The sequence below is a fragment of the Dipodomys spectabilis genome, unplaced genomic scaffold (assembly GCF_019054845.1).
Source record: "Dipodomys spectabilis isolate Male_0828 unplaced genomic scaffold, ASM1905484v1 ptg000158l, whole genome shotgun sequence".
NCBI lineage: Eukaryota > Metazoa > Chordata > Mammalia > Rodentia > Heteromyidae > Dipodomys > Dipodomys spectabilis.
In genome coordinates this window covers 2,316,016-2,342,995 of record NW_024870835.1, presented here as the reverse complement: position 1 = coordinate 2,342,995, position 26,980 = coordinate 2,316,016, and the positions used below count along the sequence as shown (strand labels likewise).

Sequence of the window (26,980 nt, the reverse complement as noted above, 5' to 3'; positions counted from 1 at the left end):
TGAACTGGGTTATTTGTAATGTTTATCCCCTAGAAAAGGGTAGTATTGTCCCCTATTACAGAGGAAGCAACCTCATTTCCATCAACTAGTTAGAAATTAGATTACATATATTAGTTTTCCATTCCTGTGTTACAAATTAGTAGCTTACCAGAGCATATGTTTTCTTATAGGTCAGTGTCTGGCACAGCTTCATTGGGTCATCTGTTTGGGTCTTACAAGGTCAGGTCACTTATGGAGTTCAAGGACTTTGTTCTAACAGAATCTAGTTCATCACACTTGTAGGAGGGGAATTGAGAGGCAGCCCCTATTTCCTGTCATGTGGCCTCTCTCCGGCAGTTGGTGAAACAGCAGCTTGTCAAAGTGAAGCCTCATCCAGAAAGGAATAGAGGGATTCATCTGGAAACTGGGGTTTATTTTATTTTACTTCATTTTTGTCCAGTCCTGGGACTTGAATTCAAGGCCTTAGCCCTGTCCCTGAGCTTTTTTTTGCTCAAGGTTAGTGCTCTACCACTTGAGTCACAGCTCCACTTCTGGCTTTTTGGTGGTTAATTATAGATAAGAGTCTCACAGACTTTCTTTCCAGCTGCTTTCAAACCTTAATCCTCAGATCTCAGCCTCTTGAGTACCTAGGATTACAGGCATGAGCAACCAGCAACTGGCTTTGTGTTTCTGTTTTTATTACTTCATGGCCATCTCTCCTTTTCTGTGTAATGACCCTATGATACCTGATGTCTCACTCTGTGGTGTTCATGCCCATCAAGATACACACACACACACAGACACACACACACACACGAGTGTGATTCCTTGGTGAGTTATTGCATGCGTCTGGAAAATAAATTCATAGAATATAAAATACTTATAGACTAATTATTGCCTGACATCTGTTCCTTCTTCCTATTACAATAAAAGTGTTTTAGTGGAAAAAATCTGAAGAACATTGTAGTAGGTTACTCTTGTAATTAAAACAGCCTGATCACTTGTGTACCATTTCACTCTCCCTCAGACATGGAAGGCAGCACACCATCATGCCTTCAAAAGTCAACTACCAGGCAAACATCTGGGCTTTGAAGGAAGAAGGTTGTACTCATATCATAGTGACCACAGCTTGCGGCTCTCTGAGAGAGGAGATTCAGCCTGGTGATATCGTCGTTATTGATCAGTTCATCGACAGGTGAGCAAACACCTAAAATGTGTTAGGTTGTGATAGCTGGTCATTTCAAGCTCAGAAGAAAGATGTATGAGAACCACAGAAAAGGGCAGTGCAGGATGCAGACTCATTCTCAGCTTTTTATTATACAACTTTCTAGTTTTTAATGTCTTTTACATAGTAATTTTATAGATTGATGGGTACAGTTTGATACTTTGATATATGTGTGCATTGCACAATGATTATTAATGATTGATAAGCTAAAGAAATTATCTCACTTGGCTGGGAAGGTGGCTCAGTGGTAGAGCGCTTGCCTTACATGCCTGAGGCCCTGGGTTCGATTCCTCAGCACCACATAAGCAAAAAGAAAAAAGCCAGAAGTGGCGCTGTGGCTCAAGTGGTAGAGCGCTAGCCTTGAGCTGAAGAGCTGAGGAACAGGGCCCAGAGTTCAGGCCCCATGACTGGACCAAAAAAATAAAATAAAATAAAAAAGAAATTATCTCACTTAAGCAATTTTTGAGATTTACATTCTGAGCAGTTTTGAAATGCATTCTAAATCACCATTAGCTAATCATAGTATTGTACAATAAATCTCAGAAACATTCCTCCTATGCAACTGTAATATGATGTCATTTGTCCAACATCTCTAACTTCCAGTAAATAACCATTTCACTCCCTACTTCTATGAGCCTGACTTTAATTTCCACATAGAAGTGCAGCCTTTGTATCTGCCTTGATTCACATAGTTTTTATCACAAATGATAGTTGTCTTTTTTATGGTTGAATAGTATTCCAATGTTCATCCATTCCTGATGAATACCTACACTGATTACACGTTCTGCTGTGGACATCTCTTCCACACATTGATGTCATTTCCCTTGGGATATGCTTAGAGGTTGCACTGCTCCCTACCCTTTACTCCAATGATGTATGACTTTGCGTACCCACCAGCAATGTGCAGATTTTCCCATTTCTACATATCCTCACTTATCTTTTGCCTTTTTGGTAGTAGCCATTCTAGCAGGTATAAAGATGGTAGCTTATTTTAATTTTAATTTGCATTTGCCCAGTGATTAGTGATATTAAGCATTTTTTATGTATCTCTTGGCCAGTTTTATGCTGGGGTGTGTGTGTGTGCGTGTGCGTGCCCACGTTCCCGTACCCCACATGCACATGTGCCCATACATATGTGCTTTCATATGTGTGTGCATGTTTGTGTCCCGGTCCTAGTGCTTGAACTAGGGGACTAGGTGCTGTCTTTGAGCTTTGGCTAGCATTCTACCACTTGAGCCACAACACAATTTCTGGCTTTTTGGTAGTTAATTGTATCCAAGAGTCTTTTGGCCTTTCTTGCCGAGGCTGACTTTGAACTGCAATCCCCAGATCCCAGCCTCCTGTGTGTGAAGTTAGGATTGCAGGCATGGGTTCATGGTAACTGGCTTTTATGCTATCTTTTGAGGAATATTTCTTCATTGCCTTTGCCTCTTTTTTTAATGCTGGTCCTAGGGCTTGAACTCAGAGCCTGGGTGCTGTCCCAAAGCTTTTGCTCAAGGCTAGCAGTCTGCCATTTGAGCCACAGTGCTACTTTCTGAAGAACCAGAAGATAAAAATCACAGACTTTCCTGCCTAGTCTGCCTTCAAACCGCAATCCTCAGATTTCAGCCTCCTGAGTAGTTAGGATTACAGGCATGAGCCACTAGTGTAATACTCCTTTGCCACTTTTTTTTTTTTTTTTTGTCGGTCATGGGGCTTGAACTCTGGGCCTGGGCACTGTCTCTCAGGTCTTCAGCTCAAAGCTAGCACTCTACCACTTGAGCCACAGCACTACCAGTTTTCTGGTGGTTTGTTGGAGTTAAGAGACTCACGGACTTTTCCTGCCCGGCTGGCTTTGAACTGTGATCCTCAGATCTCAGCCTCCTGACTAGCTAGAATTACAGGTGTGAGCCTTTGCCACTTTTTTAATCTGGCTATTTTCTTTCTATTTAGTTGAGTTATGTATATGCTTTTAATATTATCCAAATACACAGTTTGCTTATGCTTTTACCTATGCTTTGTCCCTTTATAATGTAAGACTTTTTTAACATGTGTAACTTTTTTTAAAGCATAAATTAGTATTTCCTTAATTGTTAGGTATCTGGGCTTTCCTTTTTTCCCTTTTGTGTCACAAACCTTTTTTGTATTTCACATAGTTGATTTTGGTTTTTCAAAAAGGGGCACAAAGATAGACTACTTTTTACTATATACTTGTACTTAAAAAACCTTCTAGTCTAAAGATTTTTTTTCCCCTTTTTTCCTCTTTTCTCCCCTCATTCTGAGTTCTATTGACTGCATAATTAAACATCCAGTGCCTTCCTGTCCCTTATGTTTTCTGTGAACTAAAATCTAGCTCTGCTCAAAACCAGGTATAAACCTTCCTCCTGCCTTGTATCAGGCACATGGTATCAATTCTTTTTTCACAGTATTAAGATCATTGTTGTTATTTAATTGTTGTTGTTGTTTAATTGTTGTTGTTATTTAATTGTTATTTAATTGTTTTATCTACTTCTTATCTTTTGGACTCAGTTACTGAAGACTTACTTAAGAACTTTGGGAAAAGTCTTACTGTCTTGCTTTTTCATATTTTTAGTGTTTTTGTGTTGCAATTTGTTCATCTTTTGGGATGGATATCTCTTATGCTTTTAAGTGAGGATCTACTTAGTAAGCAGCCTTCTTTTAAGAGTTTAATCTACTATACAACTCAGTAAGGAGAAAACAATCCACATTAACAAGCACACACACACACACACACCCCCAAAAAAAAAAAAGATGTATAAAAATAGGATTTTTTAAATAATAGAAGATGGCAAAAGGGAAGAATATGAAATAAAGATATGAAGAAAAATAGTGGGGGAAAGTACAATAAAGCAAATGTGAATTGTTTTTTAAGTCAAAAAAGTCTACCACATTGAAGAGATGGAGACGCTTCTTTCCCAGGCTCAGTCATGGGTGGGACAAAGTGATGTTTCTTCTCAGATCCCGTCAGACAAGTCAAACCAGATGGGGCCTTTAGAAGTTGAGCCCGTCCTTCCCTGTCTTGCCTGCCAGGCCTTGCCTGCCTCCCTTCCAGCCACTATGAGCTCAGCATGATTGTTGCAGTGCTATATTTATATCAGTGAAGGAAATCTCACTTGGTTGAGTGATATAACTCAGGCATTTATCACTATGCCCATGGGTGTGCCCAAGCAGTGACTGTATATCCTCTAGATGTCTCCCAGTTTCTATTTGTGAAAAGGGCAACCAAAATGTGTGAAGAGGGCAACAAAAGCAGGCTGTGTTGGGCAGTTGAGCCATGGACAATGGGTGATCTTATTAGTCCTGCCCAGGCCAGCCTCTGTCTTAATCTGTGCCTTTAGTCTGTATCTCTGTACCCTCATTGATGCCAAAAATTGGTGTGTTTTGTCTCTCAACCATATTCTATAGGTCCTAAACATTGTAGTAGTGCTTTTTTCTTTATTAAGTATGAATATAATAATCAACCTTGTTTTAAGGTCCTTATGTTCTGCCTTTTTAAAAAAATGAACAGGGGTTTACAGTTATATAAGGTAATGAGTACATTTCTTATTAAACACTATTACCCCCTCCCTCATTTTCCATTCCCCACACCTCTCCCCCTTCAAGTTGTAAAGTCCATTTCCAACATAGTATCGTTGTTGTATCATTGTTGCATTATTAGTTCATCCTTTGTCCTGTTGTTTCTGTGATTCCCTTTCCCTTCCATGGATCAGATAAGCTTATATAAAAGATAGGGTATATAAAGGGTACAGAAAACTAAAACAGAAAGAAAAAAAAGAGAAGTAACTATATACATGACATAGAACCTCTTGTTTCCAATTCTTGGAGCTCATTTTGATATGCTTCATTATATATGGTTCTATGCTCTTAGCAATTGGACTATTATGATCCCCTGCTAAGTATATCATAGACATATTCTAGTTATTACAAATGAGGGAAATCATGCAACTTATATTTCTTTGGGCCTGGCTTGCTTCACTTAATATATTTTCAGGTCTTTCCATTTCCTTATGAATGAGGCAATGTCATTCTTTGTGTTGGAAGCATAGAACTCCATTGTGTACATATACCACATCTTGGTCTATTCCTCTTCCTAGGGGCATCTGGATTGGTTCCATATCTTAGCTATGGTAAATAGTGCTGCAATGAACATGGTTAGACTGGTAGCTTTAGTATGGCCTTGATTTGGTCATTTGTATAAATGCCCAGGAGTAGGATTACTGGGTCAGAGGAGAGCTCTATGTTTAGTTGTTTGAGGAACCACCATACTGCTTTCTAATTGATCTAGTCCATTTTGGATACTTTTCACTGAGCATTCATACAAATCTATACATAGCTCCTTTCTCAGAGATGAAGCTGCCACTTTTGAGTGGAAGTGTCTTCCATTTCCCTTTGTATTACAGACCATGCTTCCCACATGTAGATGTGTGTCTGCAGTTTACAAATTCCTGGACCCAAGTGGCTCTCAGTGTGGCCCAATGGGACTAATAATAATGCAGACTCTACGTTTGTAGACCTTCCCAGCCTTTCTTTCTCTTTTGTTTATGGTCCTATTGAGGGAGATCTTCCCAAGTCTCCATTCTGAAGTCCTGTATTTCTGAGATTAGAGTAGACCTCTTAGATCATGAGGCCTAGTAGTCAACACCAGGGAATATGATTTATATATTATCATAACTAAAATTTGGAGAATATTGTCTAAAGATAAGATTTTAGGGAGTCAAAGAAATTGATGTCTTAGTTCCTCTGCCTTCAAGCCTAGATGCTCAAGGGAGAAGAGTTATAGCCATCAGAATTTACCATGATGAGGGGCTGGGAAGGTGGCTCAGTGGTACAGCGTTTGCCTTGCATGCCTGAGGCCCTAGGTTCGAGTCCTTAGCACCACATAAGCAAAAAGAAAAAAGCCAGAAGTGGCGCTGTGGCTCAAGTGGTAGAGCGCTAGACTTGAGCTGAAGAGCTGAGGGACAGCACCCAGGCCCAGAGTTTAGGCCCCACGACCGGACCCTAAAAAAAAGAAAGAAAGAAAGAATTTACCATGATGGATGGGATCTAAAATCTGTAGGAAGTCAAGGCCCAAAAGCACCTTGGAGGGAGATGGTATAAAGTTTATCACCGTAATGGTGTCTTCCTCGTGACTTTGGGACTCTTGAGTGGACCCTGAAATTCTTGGATTCCCTCTTCTGAGTCCCTGAATCCTAACAATATCTAAAAGATCCAGGACCACCTAGAAAAGGATTTGACCTTTATAAGAGTGAGACATGCCCAGAACAAGTCAGGAGTAGGCCAGAAACTTCCACAGAGATCATGAAGCTAAATGGTGTCTCTTCATTTCTTTCCATTTGTAGCTGCCAGGGAACCCGTTAGATTCCTAATGGGTCTTACTCTTGAGAGAGAAGATAAATCTCCCAGCAAATTTTGCCACTGTTGTACCCATTAGCCTTAGAAGATGAAGAATTCAAACAAGAATATGATGATGATGAACCACTTAAATTCTCAAATGATTTTTCATGTGTGTCCAGTGGGAAGAAACTCCCATCCCAGAGGCAGCAAAACACCACTTTCCAACCTAAGAAAACATTCAGGAGGGTGGACATAGCAATCCCAAGTCTCGGGCTGGGAAGGTGGCTCAGTGGTAGAGTGCTTGCCTTGATCTGAAGAGCTGAGGGACAGTGCCCAGGCCCAGAGTTCAGGCCTACGACCGGACCAAAAACAAAACCAAAAAAAACAAAAAACAGAAATCCCAAGTCTCCTGGTTGATATCACTTGGGCCAGGAAAAAAAAAAGGTAGGTGAATGCAGAGACCTAGGATTTGAGGGAAGAACTATGTCATCTTGAATGGGCTGATTATTCAGGGGAGAGTTTGTAGAAACTTGTAGCCATCTCATCTGCATACAGTCAGTTGAAAGGGAGTGATCTGGGCCTTTTTTCAGTTAGTTTATGAGTTTGGCAGTTTAGAGGGCTCTAGACCAAGGCAATGTTCTATTTTCTAAGCTAGGGATTTTACTGTGGACAAGGCTGTTAGAACAGTTTCTTAGGCTATGGGATATTTTGCTGCTCCTGGCTGTGGCCCTTGTGGGCTATCTGGAGTTGGGCTGGAATTTTCTGATGGGATCAGGAGAGGAAGAGGAATGTGGCTATTCCCTTTACTGAGTTTTCAGCCTTGCAGTATTGACGTATGAAAGGAAAAACTAGATACGTGTATTTGTAAAAGTATCCACATCATATTAAGCTTAAAAAAATGAATGGTTCATGCCTATAATCCTAGATATTGAGAGACTGAAATTTAGAGGATTAAGGTTTGAAGCCAGGCTGGACAGAAGAAACTGTAAGACTCCCATCTCCCATTTAACCAGCTTAAGTGACTTAGTGGCTTAAATGGGTAGAGCACCAGCCATGAGCAAAGAAGCTGAGCAAAAGCACACGACCCTAGTTTAAGCCATAGTACTGTCACACACATAATCAGATTAGTAGGATCTGCTTTGTCACTCTGAAAAACATCAGGGTCAAATTTGCAAACAAAACTAGTAAAGAGGAAGGTGTTGTTGTTGTTGTTGTTGTTGTTGTGTTGTGTTGTCAGTCATGGACTTGAACACTGGGCCTAGGTGCTGGCCCTGAGCTCTTTGGCTCAAGGCTAGCATTCTGCCACTTGAGCCACAACGCCACTTCCAGTTTTCTGGTTGGTAATTGGAGAGAAGAGTCTGACAGACTTTCCTGCCTGGGCTGGTTTTGAACTGCGATCCTCAGATCTCAGCCTCCTGACTAGCTAGGATTGCAGGCATGAGCCATTGGTGCTGGGTGGAAGGTTTTTTATTTTTTCACTTTCCCCAAGCTAGTCAAGTGACCACTTGAGCTGTGCCTACACCCCTTAAATTTCTGACTTTTCAATAGCAGATTTTTATCATTAATGTTTTACATATAGATTTTTGTATTTGTTTTTGTTTGTTCATTGGTTTGTTTGTTTTACATTGGGAATAATATGATCAAAAATGAAGATTTAAGAAAGTAAATTATGATTCCAACTGCAAAGTGATTTCTGTAAAGTGTGGCCAGCATGTTGTACTGTTTGGCCTGCAGGGTCTAAGTTTTGCTTGAAGAATGCAGTAGACTTGAGACCTTCAAATTCCTTTCTGGCTCATCTCCCAAATTCCTTTGTCACTTACTTGTCTTCATCTGCTAAATGAAGGAGCTGGATTGATTCCTAAGGTCTGGTGTCCTCCTTTTAAAGCCTGTTTTTTGTTTGTTTTGTTTTGTTTTGCTTTCTTCTTGCAAGAAGTATTGGGAGAGCCCTGGGTGTGCTTTTGTGATCATTCTGACTCATCAGGAAAGTCCCACTGTAAACACACAGTGCTAAAGGATGGGTCTATATCCGTTAATTTTCCCTGCCCAGAGACAGCCCTGCTTTGGGTTTCCCCCATGATGTAATTTACATAAAGTACTGGCCCCCAAGTAGGGTGTACTCAGATGCCATGTATCTCTTCAAGCTCTCTTGGGCATTGGTAGGGTGTGACGATTAGAAATCAAAACTCATGAGGTAAGCATGATGGCTGAAATCCCAGCACTTGGAAGTCTAACCCTGGGTTGAAGCCCTGGTACCAGTACCAAAAAAAAATAAAAGGTAAAATGTTTATGGCTTTCCACACAGCCTTCATTCTAGGCTACTATGATCCTAAGAATAAAAACACCATATGGTGCATGTTCTAGGTAGGTATACCAGGATGTATGTACAATGGTTCCCCAGGGAGTAGCCTAAAACATTGATCTCATTGGACCTGAGGAAGCCTCACAGATGAACTAGGAACGTGACCAAGATGATTATGAAACTGCTGGATAAGAATAATAGGTCTTAACTGCTAACAAGGAAGCACTGCCTACATACTGTAGTTTATCTTCTTTTATGGGTATGTAAACTGTCTTATCATCGTGTGTGTGTCAGGCTTATGCTTGAGCCACACCCTCAGCCTTTGTGCTTTTATTTTTTATTGGTTTGTTTTCAGATAGACTTCCTTGCCAGCTATTTCCAAGCTGTCCTAGAACCATGATCTTTCTACGCCTACCTCGCAATTAGCAGAGATAAGCGTATACTGTTACACATGGCAGGATTTTTTATTCATGTACTATTACACAGCATACCATTTAGCAAGACCTCATAAAATACAATCAAAAATAAGAAGGTATACAATCTATTTCTTGAACAGTCTCATCAGGATATAAGCATCAATTTTTTTCTTTCTTTTGGCACTATAACCAACTGGACTCTTAAAATTAAAGCAATGGGAAGATTGTCATGATATTATTCCGAATTTGTAGCTTTTCAGTTTCCTCTGATTAAAAGACAAGCCCACTCAGCTTCTTAATCCATTATTGTTCATCTCAGCATTCCCTCTCTGTCCATACATATTATTGTTTGACTATTGGATATCTTTTTAATGATGCTGGTAGAATTATTTTTCCCAAACAGTCTTCACTTGTAACATTTTAATTGCCAATGAATTAATTGACTCATATCTGCGTGCTGGGGCTTGTTGTAGACATAGGTCATGTTTGGAAACCACCTAGGAGGTATGTGGTTATGCTTATGTTTGCCGGGGCACAGGTAATTTCCTTGTTGCAACTCTGTTTCCCTTAAGAACAAATACTAACAAGTAGCTGCCCTTGTGCTCATTCAAGGGTCTTGATTGAACAAACAGCCCACCTGTAAGGCTCTATGGGTTGAAAATGTATAGTGTTTTCCCCTTGACTATTTTGAACTCATTTCTCTTGACAGTATACAATTTATTTGGTTTCTTCACTCTTGAAAATCAACAGGTTTGTTGTTTTTTTTTAATGTGTGCATTTTTTTAAAGTACATATCCCTTTGACAGTAATTTGGGGGGTATCCATGACTTAAAACCCATCAAGATTCATACTCCTGGGTTGGAGGAGAAACATACAAAACTGACCAGTGGAACCCTGATGGAAATAAGTGTTTTACAATGAGATTCCAAGCCAATGGGGAAGTGAAAATTTTTGCTTTGCTAAAAGGGTGTTGAAGCCAGCATAGGCAGACTTTGAGGAACAGTTCATTACTACTATAGAAGCCATATGTGGGTCATTCTTAAAGTCACAGAAATGTATATTTCTGCTTCCTATTGCTACTATAACAAAGGATCACAAGGTGGGAGGGAAGGATGGAAAGGGGAAACAAAAGAGGAGGCTACAATGCTTGATAAGAAATGTACTCACTATCTTGCCCATGTAATTGTAACCCCTCTGTACAGTATTTTCACAATAAAAAAAAAAAAAAAAGGATCACAAGCTTGGTAGCTTAAACAGCACAAATTTATTATCTTCTGATTCTGCAAGTTGGATCTCATGGTCTAAAAAGCCAACAAAGGTGACAAGGGCTCATTATTTTCTGGATCTTATGGTGAAATCCATTCCCTCACCCTTTCTGCTCTGCCTTTCTTGCTTATGGCCTCCATCCATCTTCAAAGCCAGTAATGATGGGCAGAATTCTTCTACCACTCTTCTGGCTCTTGCTTCCCACTTACCTGTGAAAGAATTCTTATGCTGACATTGCTATCACATAGTTAATCCAGAATAATCTTTCTATTTTCTGGTCAGCTTCATGGTAGTCTTAATTAAACCTGTTACCCTAATCATAGGTTCTGAGGATTAGCATATGGACATGGGAACATTATTTCATATGTAAAATGAAGGTGGCACTGTATTATAGTCTATTGAGATAACAGCCACTGGAAATATTTGCATTCTTCCTTTCATTTCTTTTTTTGTTTGTTGGTTGGTTGGTTGGTTATGGGGCCTGAACTCTGGACTTAGGCGCTGTCCCTCAGCTCTTCAGCTCAAGGCTAGTGCCTAGTGCCCTACCATTTGAGCCATAGTGCTACTTCCACCTTTTTCTGCTCATGTCGTGCCGAGGAATCAAACTCAGGGCCTCATGCATGCAAAGCAAGCACTCTACCACTGAGCCTCCTTCCCAGCCCTTTCTTTGCATTCTTACACCAGCCTGTTTAGGCTACTACAGAAATAGAATACCATAGACTGATATAGCTGCTAAACACCTTCTAAAGGCTGAGAGATACAAGAAAAAAATGCCAGAGATCTGTTTGAGGGTTGGTTTCTGAGTATCATCCTCACATAGCAGGAAGGTAATAGCTGGCTTGCTGACATATCAATCATAAGGACTGTCCTATGACTTAGGTACATCCTCCTAATACCATCATATTATGGGTTAAGATTTCAATATAGAAATCTGAAGGGCACACAAGGTTTCAAGATTGTATCAGTGAAGATGTTTCTCATGGCTTAAAAGAACTTGGGTTGTTGAAGTAGCTCAGGACACACATTCAGTGATGAAATTCAAATCCAGGGGCAGAACTATCACTGGTTGGCATATGGTTGAACTACAGTTGTCAATATATAAGCTATTTTGGCTGGAAATTGGATGTGAATTTGTAGCTTAGTCAGGTAATAATTCTTATTACGGGTATGTGCATGGCCGATTTATTCCAGGCTCTTATCTGAATTGCGAAACATCTGATTTCTTTAATGAAGACCTTCAGAGGTAGGTCACATTATATATATTTCATTGTCAAATTTACTTGGGAGATGTCATCCACTCTAGCTGTGATGGTAAATCCCATTGTTCTTGCTCAGAATTGTATTCTGTATTATAGATGTTATGCAGCTTAAGCTGCTTTTCGTAGAGATTTCTGTTTCAGTCATTTAATGTTTCATTGTACTTAAGTGACCCTTAGGTTAATAGTGCAGAACACCACAAATAGGTAGGTAGGCTATAAAGAAGCATTTCTTACCTATAGCTGCCTTTCTGATGTTGTGACAGGATAGTGAAACATAGGATTTAATGTCCTTATTTCCCTGGGGTCCCTTACAGAGTTGAATGTTCTGAGACCTCAGCTTTAGCTGACTGCTTGTTGTCTCTAGCCACGACCTTACTTCAGATCTGCTGGTGGATTTAATCCTGGTGACTTTATAAATGAATAGACAAGCATTTTTTTAATATTGGAAAATTGAACAGGCTTCACTATTTGATATAAGCAATATAGTTAGGAATTCAGGGACCTTTGTTAAAAAGAAATATATAAACTGTCTTGAAAGAGGGAATTTAGTTAGCAAGTAGCATATGAATAGAACACAGCAAAACATACTATGTATTATACCTTAAGACTAAAAGCAAGGGCAGAATAAGAGGGTGATAGGATAGGGAGAGACAGGGAGGCAAGTCAGGCAGAGAGATAAAATAGGCTGTATGCTGGTGTAAAATCAGTGGATATCCTTCTTGCCTGCTTTTATAATCAAAATTTTAAATGGGGATGTTTCAGATACTTGTCTCCTTGAAGACAAACCCAGCTGGAGGTGAGGGTGTGGCATCATTTTCTTGATTAATCTTTCAAACAGAAAAGCTTCTGTTTATGTAGGCTGGAACAGTCAGTTAACCTGTCACTCATTCCCCAGTGGAATTATTTGGGGATTAATTTAGCCTTTCCCATAGACACATTAAACCTTCCCACCCCTCTCTCTACCTCCCTTTTTAGAAAAAATCGACTATCTTTTCTGAGTTACTCATCAGTTCAAATTTTTTGGGTTTTTATTAATGAGTATAAGTTTAAAAAAAAAAAAAAAAGGGTTTCTTATAGCCAGGTAACAGTGGCTCATGCCTATCATCCTAGCTACTCAAGAGGCTGAGATCTGAGGATCATGCCAGTCTGGGCAGAAAAGTCCATGAGACTTTTATCTCCAATAAATTACTCAGGAAAAGTCAGAAATGGAGCTGTGCTCAAGTGGCAGAGCACTATCCTTGAGCACAAAGAAACTCAGGGGACAGCACCCAGGTCCTGAGTTCAAGCCCCAAGACCAACACCAAAAAACAGTTTTCTCATGAAAACAAGAGAAAAGGAGAGTGATGGAAAGGGTAACTGATCAAGAAGGAGTAACATGGACATGTTAAATTGTAACCTTCTTGTTACTGCCATTTGGAGATAATAAATTGTTTAAATAGGAATACAGGAGGACTCATTGCAACAATGAGATGTACAAGACTTTATGTCAAAAAACCAACTTTACAACTTTGGTGCGAGGGGGGGGGGGAGATGGGAAGGGGAAACAAAGGAGGAGGCAACAATGCTTGATAAGAAATGTACTCATTACTTGTTCATGTAATTGTAACCCCTCTGTACGGTATTTTCACAATAAAAAAAAATAAACTTATGGCAAGTAATTTTTGAATGATTTGGCATTGGATTAATTTTAGCTACTCTTTTTAAATTTGAATTTTTTATTGTTTTTATAAAGGTGATGTATAGAGGAGTTGCAGTTATTGTTTTTTTTTTGTTTTTTTTTTTGGTCCCGTCGTGGGGCCTGAACTCTGGGCCTAGGCGCTGTCCCTCAGCTCTTCAGCTCAAGGCTAGCGCTCTACCACTTGAGCCACAGCGCCACTTCCGGCTTTTTTCTTTTTGCTTATGTGGTGCTGAGGAATGGAACCCAGGGCCTCAGGCATGCAAGGCAAGTGCTCTACCACTGAGCCACCTTCCCAGCCCCGAGGAGTTGCAGTTATGTAAGGCAGGTAATAAGTACATTTCTTTTTGAACAATGTCACCCATTCCTTCGCTCTCTAGTTCATTTTCAACATAGTGTCTAGTAAGGACCACTTCTGCATTTGTTCACCCTTTATCCCTCCATTTCTATACCCCCACTTATCCTCCCAAATACAAATAAATGAACAAACGGGACAGAAAACAAACAGCAACAAAGGGGAAAAAAACTGCTTGTTCCATTTCCTGGAGTTTATTTTGATAAATCTTTATATGATCAGATGCACATAGATTGCGCCTTTGTGTTCCTCTCCTAAGAGTATCCTTCGGTCTCAGTGTGTGTGAATGCCTAGAGTCCTGTATAATTTTATCACATCCCAGTGTGTTTTAGGTCTAGCTTCTGCATATAAGAGAAAAGCTGCACCCTTTGTCTCTCTGAGCGTGTTTAGCCACTCTTTTTAGGATTCAAAGCTGATTTGCCAAAAAACCTGAACTCTAAGACTCTTGAGAAATTAGTGGTAGAGGAAGAAGCTAAATAAAGCAGGAAAGAGACCTCATATGGGGGGGTAAGATAACAGCTTCTTCAGGGCCTTTAGCCTAAAAATTATATTTGGGGTTAGAAACTGGATTTACTCTTAATTTGGAGACTTGACTGTGAAATGTGATGTACAGACATTGGTTTGGAACATGATTCTAATAAAGCCATTGTTTAAAGAGTTTTTTGGGACATTGATGAAACTTGCACATGGTCTGCATCAAAGCCTGGGATTTGCACCCATGAAAAAGTGGACAAATGAAGCAAATTCGACAAATTTTGGGGAATTCATGAATCTGGGCAATAGGTATATCTGGTTCATTCTGTAGTCCTGTGCATTTGAGAGAGTGAGACATTTCTGACTGACTTAAGCGTTTACCTGCTCACCTTGAACCCATGGTTCAGTTGTACCTTCCATCACATATGGTCACACTTTAATATTCTGTTAAGGAACACATCAAAGAGCCACATACCATTCTGAGCCTGTCATCATCTTATCTGCAGCTGTAGATTCTGGACTGAAAACTAAAGGGTTGACCTTCAGAGGATGGACCAGGTGGCTTAGAAAAGAAAAAGAAACTTTTGCTTTATTAATTCTTTTTTTTTTGTAGGACCTTGATAAGGCCTCAGACCTTCTATGATGGGAGTCATTCCTGTGCAAGAGGAGTGTGTCATATTCCAATGGCTGAGCCATTTTGCCCCAAAACAAGAGAGGTTTGTAGTCTTTCTTGAAGATGTATCAAAATAGAGCATAAGAGCTTGAGGTGTCCTCTGCAGTTATATCAGTTGGTTGAACAGGTGGGCCCTTTTTCTCCCTCAAGTGTGCTTATTAATACAAGATTTTTCGTTATGTCAAAAAGAAACTTTACAACTTTGGGAGGGGGGAGGATTGGGGGGGTGGGGGAGGATGGGAAGGGGAAACAAGGGAGGAGGCTACAATGCTTGATAAGAAATGTACTCACTATCTTGCCCATGTAATTGTAACCCCTCTGTACAGTATTTTCACAGTAAAAAAAAAAAAGATTTTATAAAGAGTGTTTTCCCTTTGTTAATAATGCTGCTACTCAGTCATTGTTATCTGAAGCACTCAGAGTTGTGACCTACTTTTCTTTTTTAGTACACTTCAAGTTTGTCAGGATACCTTTTAAATATTTATAGGGTAACATATTAGTCATGAGTATATAGTATGAAATTAAATTACTTAGGGTCAAGTTTGTCCTATGAAAGGTAAAACTTTACAAGTGTCTTGACCTGTGCCTGTCAATACAGAACACCCTATGGTTGGTGAATCACATTACTATGGATAATGTAACAATGGATCAGTTTCGTTTTTTTGCCAGTTTGAGTGTGCTCATTTGCTCATTATCTTGCCTCTTCTCCAACATTGTAGTAAACAATGCAGCAACACCAAGGCTAGTCATGATACAAAGCAAAGAACCTAAGTTGTAGTTCTCAAAAAGTAAAAAATGTCTGTTGGAACTCTTATGTCATTGCCTGATCCACATGTGCTATTCTTACAGTCTTAGGCTTGAAAGTCAAGCACAATTCAAAAGACCGAACTGTTGCCAGAACTGCTTAGTAAAATATGTCTTTCAAATTCACTTAGTGAATATAACACTTGTTCAGGTGGTTTTAACACCGGCATGTAGAAAGTACATGATTTCTTTTAGCTTTTTATGTTCAGCCCTAGGTAGTTATGAGAAACCAGTTTCTGTAGAGAACAGCAAGGATATCTGAACTTTACTCTGATCTCAGACACAAATCCAGATTCTTAAATGGGACTTGTGGAAGGAAGGTATTTCAGTTATACTGTTGCAAATTGATTCTTTATGAGTTGTATGAAAGGTACACTTTTTTAACCTTAAAAAATAGCAGATTAAGTTTATATGTGTATATATAATATAGATAATTTCATATCATTGAATATATATGTCTCTAGATAATTTCATTTCATGCTACTACTAATCTTACTCTCAAATATAGCACTGACCAAAAGACATTTGCTGCTCAGGGTAAGATGAAGTAGGAATAAAATTCTTGTCTATGTGAATATAGAGGCCTCTTAGAAAAATAGGCTAAGAGAGGATATGCATGTCAGCGTGAAATCTGAGGTTCGTTGCCAAGAAGAAACCAGGGGCTTGGAGAACTAGGAGTTGGCTGGGAATAAGGAAGCACCACTGACCTGCATAAAATGCATATCAATGTGGCACTGTGGTGTTAGTTTCCAATATAATTTAACCCCCCTCAAATCAAACTGATTCAGCTAGTATTAGTCAAACCAAGAACTGAGTGAATGCTGGGGAGGGCAGTTGAGAAAATGGCAAAAATAAGTCGATAGAGCATTATTTTGTTTTTCTTCCTTATGAAAGAGCTTTTAAACTATCTTAGAAAGTGTAATCAATTTATTAACTATTGTGGAAATGGCACCACTTGTAGTCATCTCGGGAGATAATCTGCAAATTCTGACACATTAAGTATATTTAACTTGGTAACCTCATGTTGCTAGTCCCCCTATGAGAATTCTAATAGCTTCAGCAAGACAAAGACATGAAGTCATCTTACCTCAGAACTTAAATTGGACCCAATAGGTTTTTTTTTTTTTCTGCTGCCTTAACATGGTGTTATCAGCCCATATGTTTCAACCCATATCAGTAAGTCTCCTTTTTTCCTTTCCTGTAATCAGGGTACTTAGCTCTTAGGGTAATGGTGAGGACCTAGGTAGGTAGGTAGGTAGGTAGGTAGGTAGGTAGGTAGGTAGGTAGGTATATGAAACCACTGTGAAGTTTAGCCAGGATATACAGATGGATTGAAAGACACTTGAAGGCAAGATAAGTACAATATATTTTGATATCTTCATTATCCACTGCTAAATCTTTTGACTTTGAGTTATTCCATTTTAGATATGTAATGTCCCAAGGCCTTTTGCCTGTTATTTGGAAAAGATTTAGGAGCTTCGGGTACCAATCATCATTAAAGGACTACATTAGCATTTAAATAGTGTTTACAATGTTCCCAACACAATTTTGTGTTACTGTGTGCCTTATTTAATCCTTATAATATCTGAATTATACAATATTATTACAGACAAAAAAGATAAAGCATAAAGACGTTAAGTACTTTCAATGGTGTTTTAGTGGTTAATAGTTACTAATTTGATTTAAAAATTTTGAAAGCTGGGGGCATGGTGATATGCATCTATAATCCCAGCTATGTGGGAGGAAGAGATAGGAAGATCAAGATCTTAGTCCCATCCAGGCAAAAACAGAGACTCCATCTGGAAAATAAACTATAAAGCCAAAAGGACTGAAGATATGGCTTAGGTGATAGAGCACTTGCCTAGCAAATGGGAGGCCTTAAGTTCAAACCTCAGTACTCCAAAAAAACACCACCACCACCTCACACACAAAGGGAATGTTAAAGCTCAGGCTAAGACAGTAGGAAAAATAACTGATAATTTGAAGATAACTGATAATTTGAAAACTCTGGACAAAACAATGAAAGTTTTAATAGTTCTAAAATACTTGTTCAGAGAATAAAAGAAAGCCCCAAGGTAAATTTCTTGGACAGAAGAAAGTCAGTATAGCCCCCTTCTCGCTTCACTATAGATTCTGGGAATTGCAACAGGCAAAAGAGAAATCATTTTCTACCCCAAAACAAAGATTTTTCTAAAAGGCCACAGATTCTGTATGAAAGAGAAGTGAATGCTAATTTTTCAAGAGCTCAGGAAGTAGAATTCAGCACAGCTGTTGGGGGCTGGTGGGGAGGAGGGAATACAAGAGGCACCTTAGGGGAGCCTCAGAGATCAAGAGCTAGGAATCAAGTCTGGATTCATAGCCTACATTAGTTTCCTGAAGTTGTTCAAAAGAGATGGCATTAAAGCACATAAGGGAACATGTGGAGTACAGAGAAAGCCCCGTGTTGCCCTGGTAGCTATGAACTATGTGTTCAGGGGGCTGGGAGAACTGTGTAAATGAGTATAGAGTGAGAGCATATTTTAAGTAATTAACTTGCTAAACATCATGGGGAAATAAAATCATAGCTTGACTGTATGTTTTCAGTTTGTTCTTCTTTATCTAGGTCCTCATAGAGACTGCTAAGAAGCTAGGACTTCGATGCCACTCAAAGGGGACAATGGTCACAATCGAGGGGCCTCGTTTTAGCTCTCGTGCAGAAAGCTTCATGTTCCGCACCTGGGGGGCAGATGTCATCAATATGACCACAGTTCCAGAGGTGGTTCTTGCTAAGGAGGCTGGGATTTGCTATGCAAGCATCGCCATGGCGACAGATTACGATTGCTGGAAGGAGCATGAAGAAGCAGTAGGTGGAATTTTCTTCTCAACATGTGTGGTGTGGGTTTCTAAGTTTTAATGAGCCATTAAGGGTACATCTTTATTCCTTCTGTATTACTTCCAGAAAGTGTCTCTCTCTCTACAAAGTTTTAAAAGTATTAGGTATTAGCAGATATTTTGTAGAGGTCTCACTGGAAATTATGAACAAAGATCCTGGGCGCTGGGCGCTGTCCCTCAGCTCTTCAGCTCAAGGCGAGCGCTCTACCACTTGAGCTACAGCGCCACTTCCGGTTTTCTGGTGGTTTATTGGAGACAGGAGTCTCACGGTCTCTCCTGCCCGGGCTGGCTTTGAACCACGATCCTCAGATCTCAGCCTCCTAAGTAGCTAGGATTACAGGCGTGAGCCACCAGCGCCCGGCTAACAAAGATCCTTATGGCAAAAGCAGGGGAACTCATCCAAGGATCGACAGTTAAAATTACGTTGTAGACATGTGGCTATTAAGAATCATGTTGAGAGTTAGCCTTACTTTAAGGATAAAGGTGTATTTTGACTGTAATTTCCTTGAGCAGTGCTACATTTATTACATTTACTTTCAGGGGGAAAAAGATTCTGTCTCTATCCATCTATTAAACCTACCACTGCTGGATGCTGTGTAAATAGATAAGTCCTTCTAGGAAGAAAGCAGAAATTAGCAAAATAAGAAAACTAAAGGTTAGGAAGAAACAATGTTGTGAGATGAAGAAGTACTATCCAGATGACTAGACCAAGATTGGAAGTCTGAGAACCCTTCCTGGCTTAAGTGTGTTGAGAAAGGACGTGATTGGGAAACAGAGAGAGGGAGAAGGATGAGCTAGCTACAGCAGGGCCTACAGACTGGTAGGGATTTAATTTGGCTATGGGGGTGAGGAGGTATTAGGCAGGGGAAACAAGATCTAGCTAGACTTTGAGGATGCTGAACACTGAAATTAAGCTTTCAAAACAAACATTTTTACTGTAGAAAACCTTAAACATCTATGAAACCCAACTGCACAGTTACCAACTATGGCTAATCTCCTGTTTTAGATAGTCCCCTATATAACTTCTTCCCCCACCCCTTCACCCCCATTCTCATTTTGAAATTAAAAGTCTTCTTTCAACTTAAAGAAAAATAACCGCAACACCATCATTGTACTGAAACAGTATTAATTTCTTAATATAATCAAATGCTGAGATTATTCTCATTTTCCTTCTGATCTTAAAAAGTTTGGTCAAATTATGATCCCCTACTATCCACATGTTGTATATTTATGGTATGCTTCTTAAAATTCTTCTTAATCTAATATTCCCTCTTTTTTCAAAACTATAGTGAATGAATTTTGAAGCAAGAAGTGTAGATGCTGCCTAACTATATTCTTGGTGCTGGTGGTTTCACAGAAAACAAGGCAAGGTATTCTTGCCATATCTGTTCATGTGTGCAGTGTTTGGGGACACAGGTGAAACTAGATTCTTTCTTCCTAGTGAGTTCTTTATTTTGACTCCTCATTATGATATGCTGTTGCTAAGTAGTAATATACCTTTTTATGTAAGATATGTGAAAATCCTAACTTAAATTATACCATGATGTTTGGTTTGGCAACTTTGTAATTCATGGGACAATTCAGCCTCATGACTTTTGTGAAGCTGCTTCCAATTAATTAATTTTAGGGGGGAAAAAAAGAAAAGCTCCAGCTTGGCTGGATTGATTTTTGCTTGGAGTTTTCTGTCAGTCTTAACACATATGCCTCCCTTGCAGAAGGTTGAAAAGCACCCAGAGATACTTATTCAAAAACAGAGAAACTAAACTCTGTCTAAGCGTTTAGTCATGAAGACAAACTTGGTTAATTCCACAGAGGAGGCACATACACAGAGATGACATCAACTCAGCCAGTCATGTGGCATTGGGCTTTAAACAAATATGTGACCTGGCATGGCAAAGAAGCATCTAGAGTTGCCTAAACCTGCCCTTAATTCTAATTTCTCCATGACTACCAATACTAGGGTAGTTTGACGTGTTTGATGTGTTGCCTTTCTGCGACATAAAACCAGATTTGAGTTTGAGGGATGGAGTTTCTTTTTTAAAAAAATTTTATTGTTGAGGTGATACTCAGAGGGTTACAGTTACATAAGTAAGGTAGTGATTACATTTCTTGTCTAACTTGGGGGTATGGTTTCTTTAGTTATAATTTTGACCTTGCAGAATTACTAGGAGAATAAATCCATTAGTATATGTACAACAGGAAGGTGGTTGTCAGATGGTAACCACAAGGGAATTGGGAAGGGGGAGTATTGTCAGAAAAGTTTGCAAAGATTATAACTTATGAGGTTTGAGTTGACCTTGAATAGAGGGTTAGATTTTTTCCTGTGAGTCACAGGGTCAGTAGGAAGGGCATTTTGGGTGGAGCCCAAGAGCAGAAACAAAGGCAAAAGAAGTCAGAATCAGTGCAGATGTATCAGTCACAGGAAAAGCTCATAGAAAAAGTAAGAGTAAGGTAAAGCTCTTGGCCACTTCATGTCCCTGCATTCTATGACTCAGCTAAAGCCAGGCCTTATCTTGTATTTGGCAAGTCCCCAGCTGGCCACTGTTTTGTGTTACACAGTAGTGGAAACTTCCTCACTCATGCTGCTCTTACCTTTTTTCTAAGTACATCAATTATTCCATCAGTTTATGACCAGTCACATTTCATCTATGATTTTAATCCAGATACATTTCAGAAAGTATCAAACATAATCACATTGTAATTTATGTTGTTTTTTTCTAGTAACATTTCTATAAAGAAATCATAGTTCTGGGCATGATAACACATGCCTAAAATTCCAGCACATGGGAGACAGAGATAGGAATATTATGAGGTCCCGGCCAACTTGTACTACAAGAGAGCTTTCTCAACAAAATGGAGGGGAAAAGAGAGGAAGGAAGCCCTTGTCCTGTTGAGTTTCTCATAGTTTAAGTTTGCTGATTACTAAAATCTAACAATAGTTTAACAGACTTCTTTATTTTCCATGTTTTCTGTAAATTGGTAGAGATTTGATCAAACTCAAGAATGTAAATGGTGCTTTGTTATATTGTCTGGAAGCACATATTGACTGGGTTCATGTGTGGGTGTGTATATGTGTCAGTCCTGGGGCCTGAACTTGGCACCCAGACTGTGTCCCTGAGCATTTTTGCTTCAGGCTAGCATTCTACCAACTTGAACCATAGCTCTACTTCCTGTGTTTTGGTGGTTAATTGAATATAGGAGTCTCATGGACTTTCCTGCTTAGGCTGGCTTCAAACCACAATCCTCAAATCTCAACCTCTTAAGTAGGATTATAGGTGTAAGCCACCACCACCTGGCTTAAGTAGGGTTGTTTTTGTTTGTTTGACTGGTTAGTTTAGTTTTCTTTGTTAGTTTGTGACATTAACAGCCAATCTATTAATTCATTAGTACTTAGACTTAAAATGGAGGCTAGATCAGCACAAGTGGCTCATGCCTATTGACCTAGCTATTCAGATGCCTGAGATCTGAAGATAATAGTTCAGAGCCAGCTGGAGCAGGAAAGTGCATGAGACACTTACCTCCAAATTAGCCACCAAAAAGCCAAAAGTGGAGCTGGAGTTTCAAGTGGTAGGTCACCTCATCGAGCAAAAACGCTAAGGAACAGCATCCAAGTAAGCCCTAGTACCAGCAAGCATGTGTGCACACATACACACACATACCCCTTCTGTTTGGTTATCTAATACAGCAACCCTTTTAAGACTAGAAAATATTCTACTGTGGACAGGGAGAACAGCCTTATTTTAAAACTCTGTTAATCTAAGGTAATTTTTCAGATATCCTGTTGAGAGCTTTCAGTGCTTTTCAGAAATACCGATGGGTTTCTCCCCAGAACTGAAACTATTGTGATAAGTGAAGTGTCTGGGCTCCAGGGCTTGAGTTTGTATTAAATGGGTTTGGCTTAGGTTTGTGTTGTCCATTCAGGCTGCTGTCACAGCAGGTAACTATCACAGGTAAATACCTAGGCTAAACTTCTAGACACACACAAAAAAAGGCCAGTCTTCACCATTTTAGAGTTTGAGGAGTCCCAGCTGATTCGATGTACAGGGAAACTTACTTCCTCCTAGACATCTCCACACTGAACCTCACATGGTTAAAGAGTGAAGGAATACTCTGTAACCTCTGTCCCAATTCATGGAACCTCTCCTTTACCACCTGATCACCTCTCAAATGTCCTAATACTCTTTCCTGAGGATTAGGTTTCAACACAAACATGTGGGAGGGACACAAACATGCACACCATAGCAAGGCTGGAATGCAGGAAAATGTTCTGCAGAAAGCAATGGACTTTTAAATTCTAATGAAATCCTATGTTGTTGTTTTTCCAGGTTTCAGTGGACCGTGTTTTAAAGACCCTGAAGGAAAATGCCAATAAAGCTAAAAGTTTACTGCTTACTACCATACCTCAGATAGGGTCTATGGAATGGTCAGAAACTCTCCATAACCTGAAGGTAAGTGTCCTTCCACATCTGTAAGCAGACTCTCCTGTAGATCCTTAGCTCCTTTTTTCTCTTACTTGAATTTCACATTTGGTCCATCTCTTCATGTTTTTTTATGCAAACTTGGATTTATCTTCAGTGAGTTTCATGCCTTTACTACTGTACCAGCCCTTGTGAAGCTGTACAATCACTTTCTGGCTAAGAGCTTTGGAGACTGAGGTCAGGAGAGTTTCCTTATCTAGTGTCACACATGCTTCATATTGTCCTAGAGTGTATTCTTAAGATCAAAACACATGATGTCATGTGGATGTCTTAATTAACCACATTAGGTAAGAGTTGCCTCAAATTTTTTGAGTTTGTGTATTTATCCTGGTATCTAAAGAGGCTCTTTCTTGAGATGTCCTAGAGCATATCTATACTCTTGGGTTTTATGACAGAAGCTGAGGAAAAATATGAAAGATTGATGGGCACCCTCCCAACCTATGCCATCTAGGAGCCCAGGAACTGGAGCCAGGAGTTTTGTGTGATAAGAGTGGTTTGTAATAATCGCTGATTTACACAGTGTGAGTGCTCTATCTAGCAAAGCTGGTTTGAAACTACCAACCCAGAGCCAATGAGAAGTTAGGAAGTGGCACGCACAAGCTGGTACAAGCAGACTCCAACACATCGCTGCAACATCAGTGACTCAGCATCTAAGACTGGAAACGTTGGGGAGACCAAAAATCCCTTTACTACTAGAAAACATGTCTCTTGGTTTCAATCATGTATATATCTATAGTAAACAAATGGTATTAATGAAAATGGCTTCCAATGAATACATGATACTCTCTTCTTCGCCTTTAAATGTGTTATAAGTGTTCAGACGTAGGAAGCCATTTTTTTTTAACCTATGAAGAACAGATGGGGGGGGGGGGGGATAGAGCCACTTGCCTAGCAAGCACAAGGCCCTGAGTTCAGACCCTAGTACCATTGTAATTTTAAGAAAAAGAGACAAAAAATATATTCTACAAATTAGTGAATTTGGTTTAGATGTTTAGTTTAGGCCAGATATCAGTAGCTGCTCTTGCTTGTAATCCTAGCTTTTCAGGAGACTGAGACTTGGAGGATCATGGTTCAAAGCCAGCCTGGCTAGAAAGTCTGAAAGATTTGTTTTCCAGTGGTAGAGTGCCATTCATGAGCAAGAAAGCCAAACAGATCACAAGGCCTAAAAATTAAGTCATAACTTGATATTGGAAAAATAAAATAAAGAGAATGAAAAGCCTCAGTTCAGACCCTGGTAGCAGCAAACAAAAAGGAAGTAGAGGGGCTGGGAAGGTGGCCCAGTGGTAAAACCCTTCAGACCTTTAGGAGGAAATGTCTTCAGATACAAATGAAGATGACTATAAATGGCAACTATTAGTATATAGAGGAGGCAGCGTGGAGCCAGTGACGCCAGGAATAATTGAGCTCCTAATTCACAATTCCCCTTGAGCTGTAGGCTCCCAAGCCTTTCTGCAGCCAGAAATGGTAGAAACCAACCTCAGAAAAGGCCAACCAAGGACCTCCTGCCCTGAGACCCTCTGAAGAGAAGGCTGGGAAGGAAAAGAAGGCCTGTAACTCCACTCTAGGAATCAGATGGGATCTCACCCTACTCACATCTAAAGATAGGAGGCCTCTTTTGAGCCTTAGTTTAGACCAGTCACCAGCACATTGGTGGGTGAGGCACCAGATGGTGTCTGACTCAGCCCAGATGTGTTCCAGCAAGAGGCACAGACTACAGTCTGCCCTCAGCCAAGCCCAACCTTGTTAAAATTGTCATAGCTCAGGTGGTGTGAAAAATAAAAATGCTCAGGACTCTCCCCTTGGAAACGTAAATGTACTTCCAAAGAATCCCTAGAGGGTGAGAGGAAAGATTTCAAAGTTTGTCAGATACAGCACTGCCTGGGCAGGGACAATAGGAGGCCTGGAACAGTATAGGGGAAGGCTGGACAAGGCCCTGGGTAGGCAATGCCTTCTTCAAGGCCCATGCAACCTGGGTCTAGAACATTGTATCTCCTTAGTGATAAGAGGTAGATGCTGCATCCATCTTCATTTCTCAGGTGGGGAGACTGAGGCACAGAGGGATAGGGAAGAAGGCTGAACATAAGCAGAGCCACTCACTCATATGATCCCCTGGAGTCTACAGAAGGCAGTGTCTCCTGAGACCTGCAGGAGAGAGCAGTCTCCCATCATGGGCAGGCCAGAGAGGTTTCAGATGGTTGTTTTGTTGTCTTGTTCACTCTTCTTTCTTCCTTTCCTTTCATGAAAAATTTATCCAAAACCCATTATGTCAGACTAAACAAGGTTATTGAGGCTGATGGGGTCCATGTTCTCCCAGTCTAATGAAAAGATAATATATTCTGGAGCCAGGCTGGACAATGGTAGCAAGCTGAAGCTCCCCAGTAAATTCTGAGATTAGGAAGGTGAGAACTGCTAGTCTGTAGTGCATGTGTGCCAGCATGTTTGCAAGTTGGATGTGATGCATGTTTTCAGTTTTGGGTGAGTTTATCAAGTTGTAATCCCATTGTAAGTCAAGGAGAATCTAGAGATACAGATTAGGTGATAGAGTAGGTGATAGAATCTCTGGTTTAGTGGATCTGCGTTCATGTATTTCTTAGTGCCATCCATTGAGGCTTTCCAGGAGCAATGACACTCTGAAAAGCATGCCTTAACCCAGATCTTCTAAATGTGCTTGTTCACTAAAATGACCTGGGGCTTCCTCAAAAAATAAACAGTCCCTGCACTTGGCAGGACAGAAGATGAACCTAGGATAACTTATTTCCCAAAAAGCACCATGGGACATATCAAAAGGCCACACATGCCAATCTAAAGAGAGTCCCCACCTAAAAATAAAGTCCTCACTCTAATCAACAAAAACAAAATCTGAATGGGTTTTGTTGTTTTAAATACGTTCTAACAAGCAATCCAGATAATTAGCATGCCCACCTGCAGCACTTACCATCTCTGCCTGCTTTCTTCCTTTCAGAACATGGCCCAGTTTTCTGTTTTATTACCAAGACATTAAAAGAAAGCATGACTGCCCCAGAAAAGAAGACTTTCTGCTACTAGTCATATTGAGAGTTTTACTTGAAGAACAGGGGAAAGACATGCCCCTGCCTATATCAGAAGAAGAATGTGGTAAGAAAGACAAGACATTGAATGTATTACAGACTCTGCTGAAAAGACTGACACTCATTCAGGATGCAGAAGAGAAGCAAATGACCAATGAACAGGGAAAACTTTACATTTTAGGGAAAAACCAAAGATCCCACTTCACCTCCCCCCCCCCCCCATTAAATTTGCAACAAAAAATTAGGGACAATATCCAGTGTTCTTTGTTGCCAGAGAATATGAGAAAGAAAATAGGGCTCAGGCTGCTTGTTTTGATATGATCATAAGTTGGTACAGTCTTCTTGGAGGTCAGTTTATCAAAATACATCAGAAGCTTGACAGTACTTATGCACTTTGTTGGGTATTTCTAGGAATTCCTCTAAAAATTATCAGATACATGCGAAGAACTTTGTATAAAGAAGGATGTTAAATAGTGTTGCTTCTAATAGCAGATACTCAATAATCTGAATATCCAACAGTTGTAGGTAAGTTGAGGTTTAGTTATAATTATGCTGTGAAACAATCAACTGAAGATCATATTTTCACATAGTAATGTCCTAAGGAAATTGTTCTAAAGTAGGAAATTTTTTTAAAAAGTAACAAATTTTACAGTACTAGTTTTATCTTTAAAATGCTGTGTTGAAGCCAGTAGCTCAGCCTGTAATCCTAGCTACTCAGGAGGCTGAAATCTGAGGATCATGGTTGAAAGCCAGCCCAGGCAGGAAAGCCCGAGAGATTCTTATCTCCAATAAACCACTCAGAAAACAGGAAGTGGCACTGTGGCT

General features: G+C 39.9%; 1 protein-coding gene across 1 annotated transcript in view; it reads left to right on the top strand.

The window, feature by feature from the left end:
• Nucleotides 1-26,780, top strand: part of LOC122118938 (methylthioadenosine phosphorylase) — a 40,747-nt gene extending 13,967 nt beyond the window's left edge. Inside the window, exons 4-8 of the mRNA XM_042692896.1 lie at nucleotides 1,007-1,174; nucleotides 14,896-14,998; nucleotides 18,362-18,601; nucleotides 22,956-23,078; nucleotides 26,071-26,780. Coding sequence (XP_042548830.1) covers nucleotides 1,007-1,174; nucleotides 14,896-14,998; nucleotides 18,362-18,601; nucleotides 22,956-23,078; nucleotides 26,071-26,109 — 673 coding nt within the window. The 3' untranslated portion in view covers nucleotides 26,110-26,780. The remainder of the gene's footprint in view (nucleotides 1-1,006; nucleotides 1,175-14,895; nucleotides 14,999-18,361; nucleotides 18,602-22,955; nucleotides 23,079-26,070) is intronic.
• The last annotated feature ends 200 nt before the right edge of the window (nucleotides 26,781-26,980 follow it).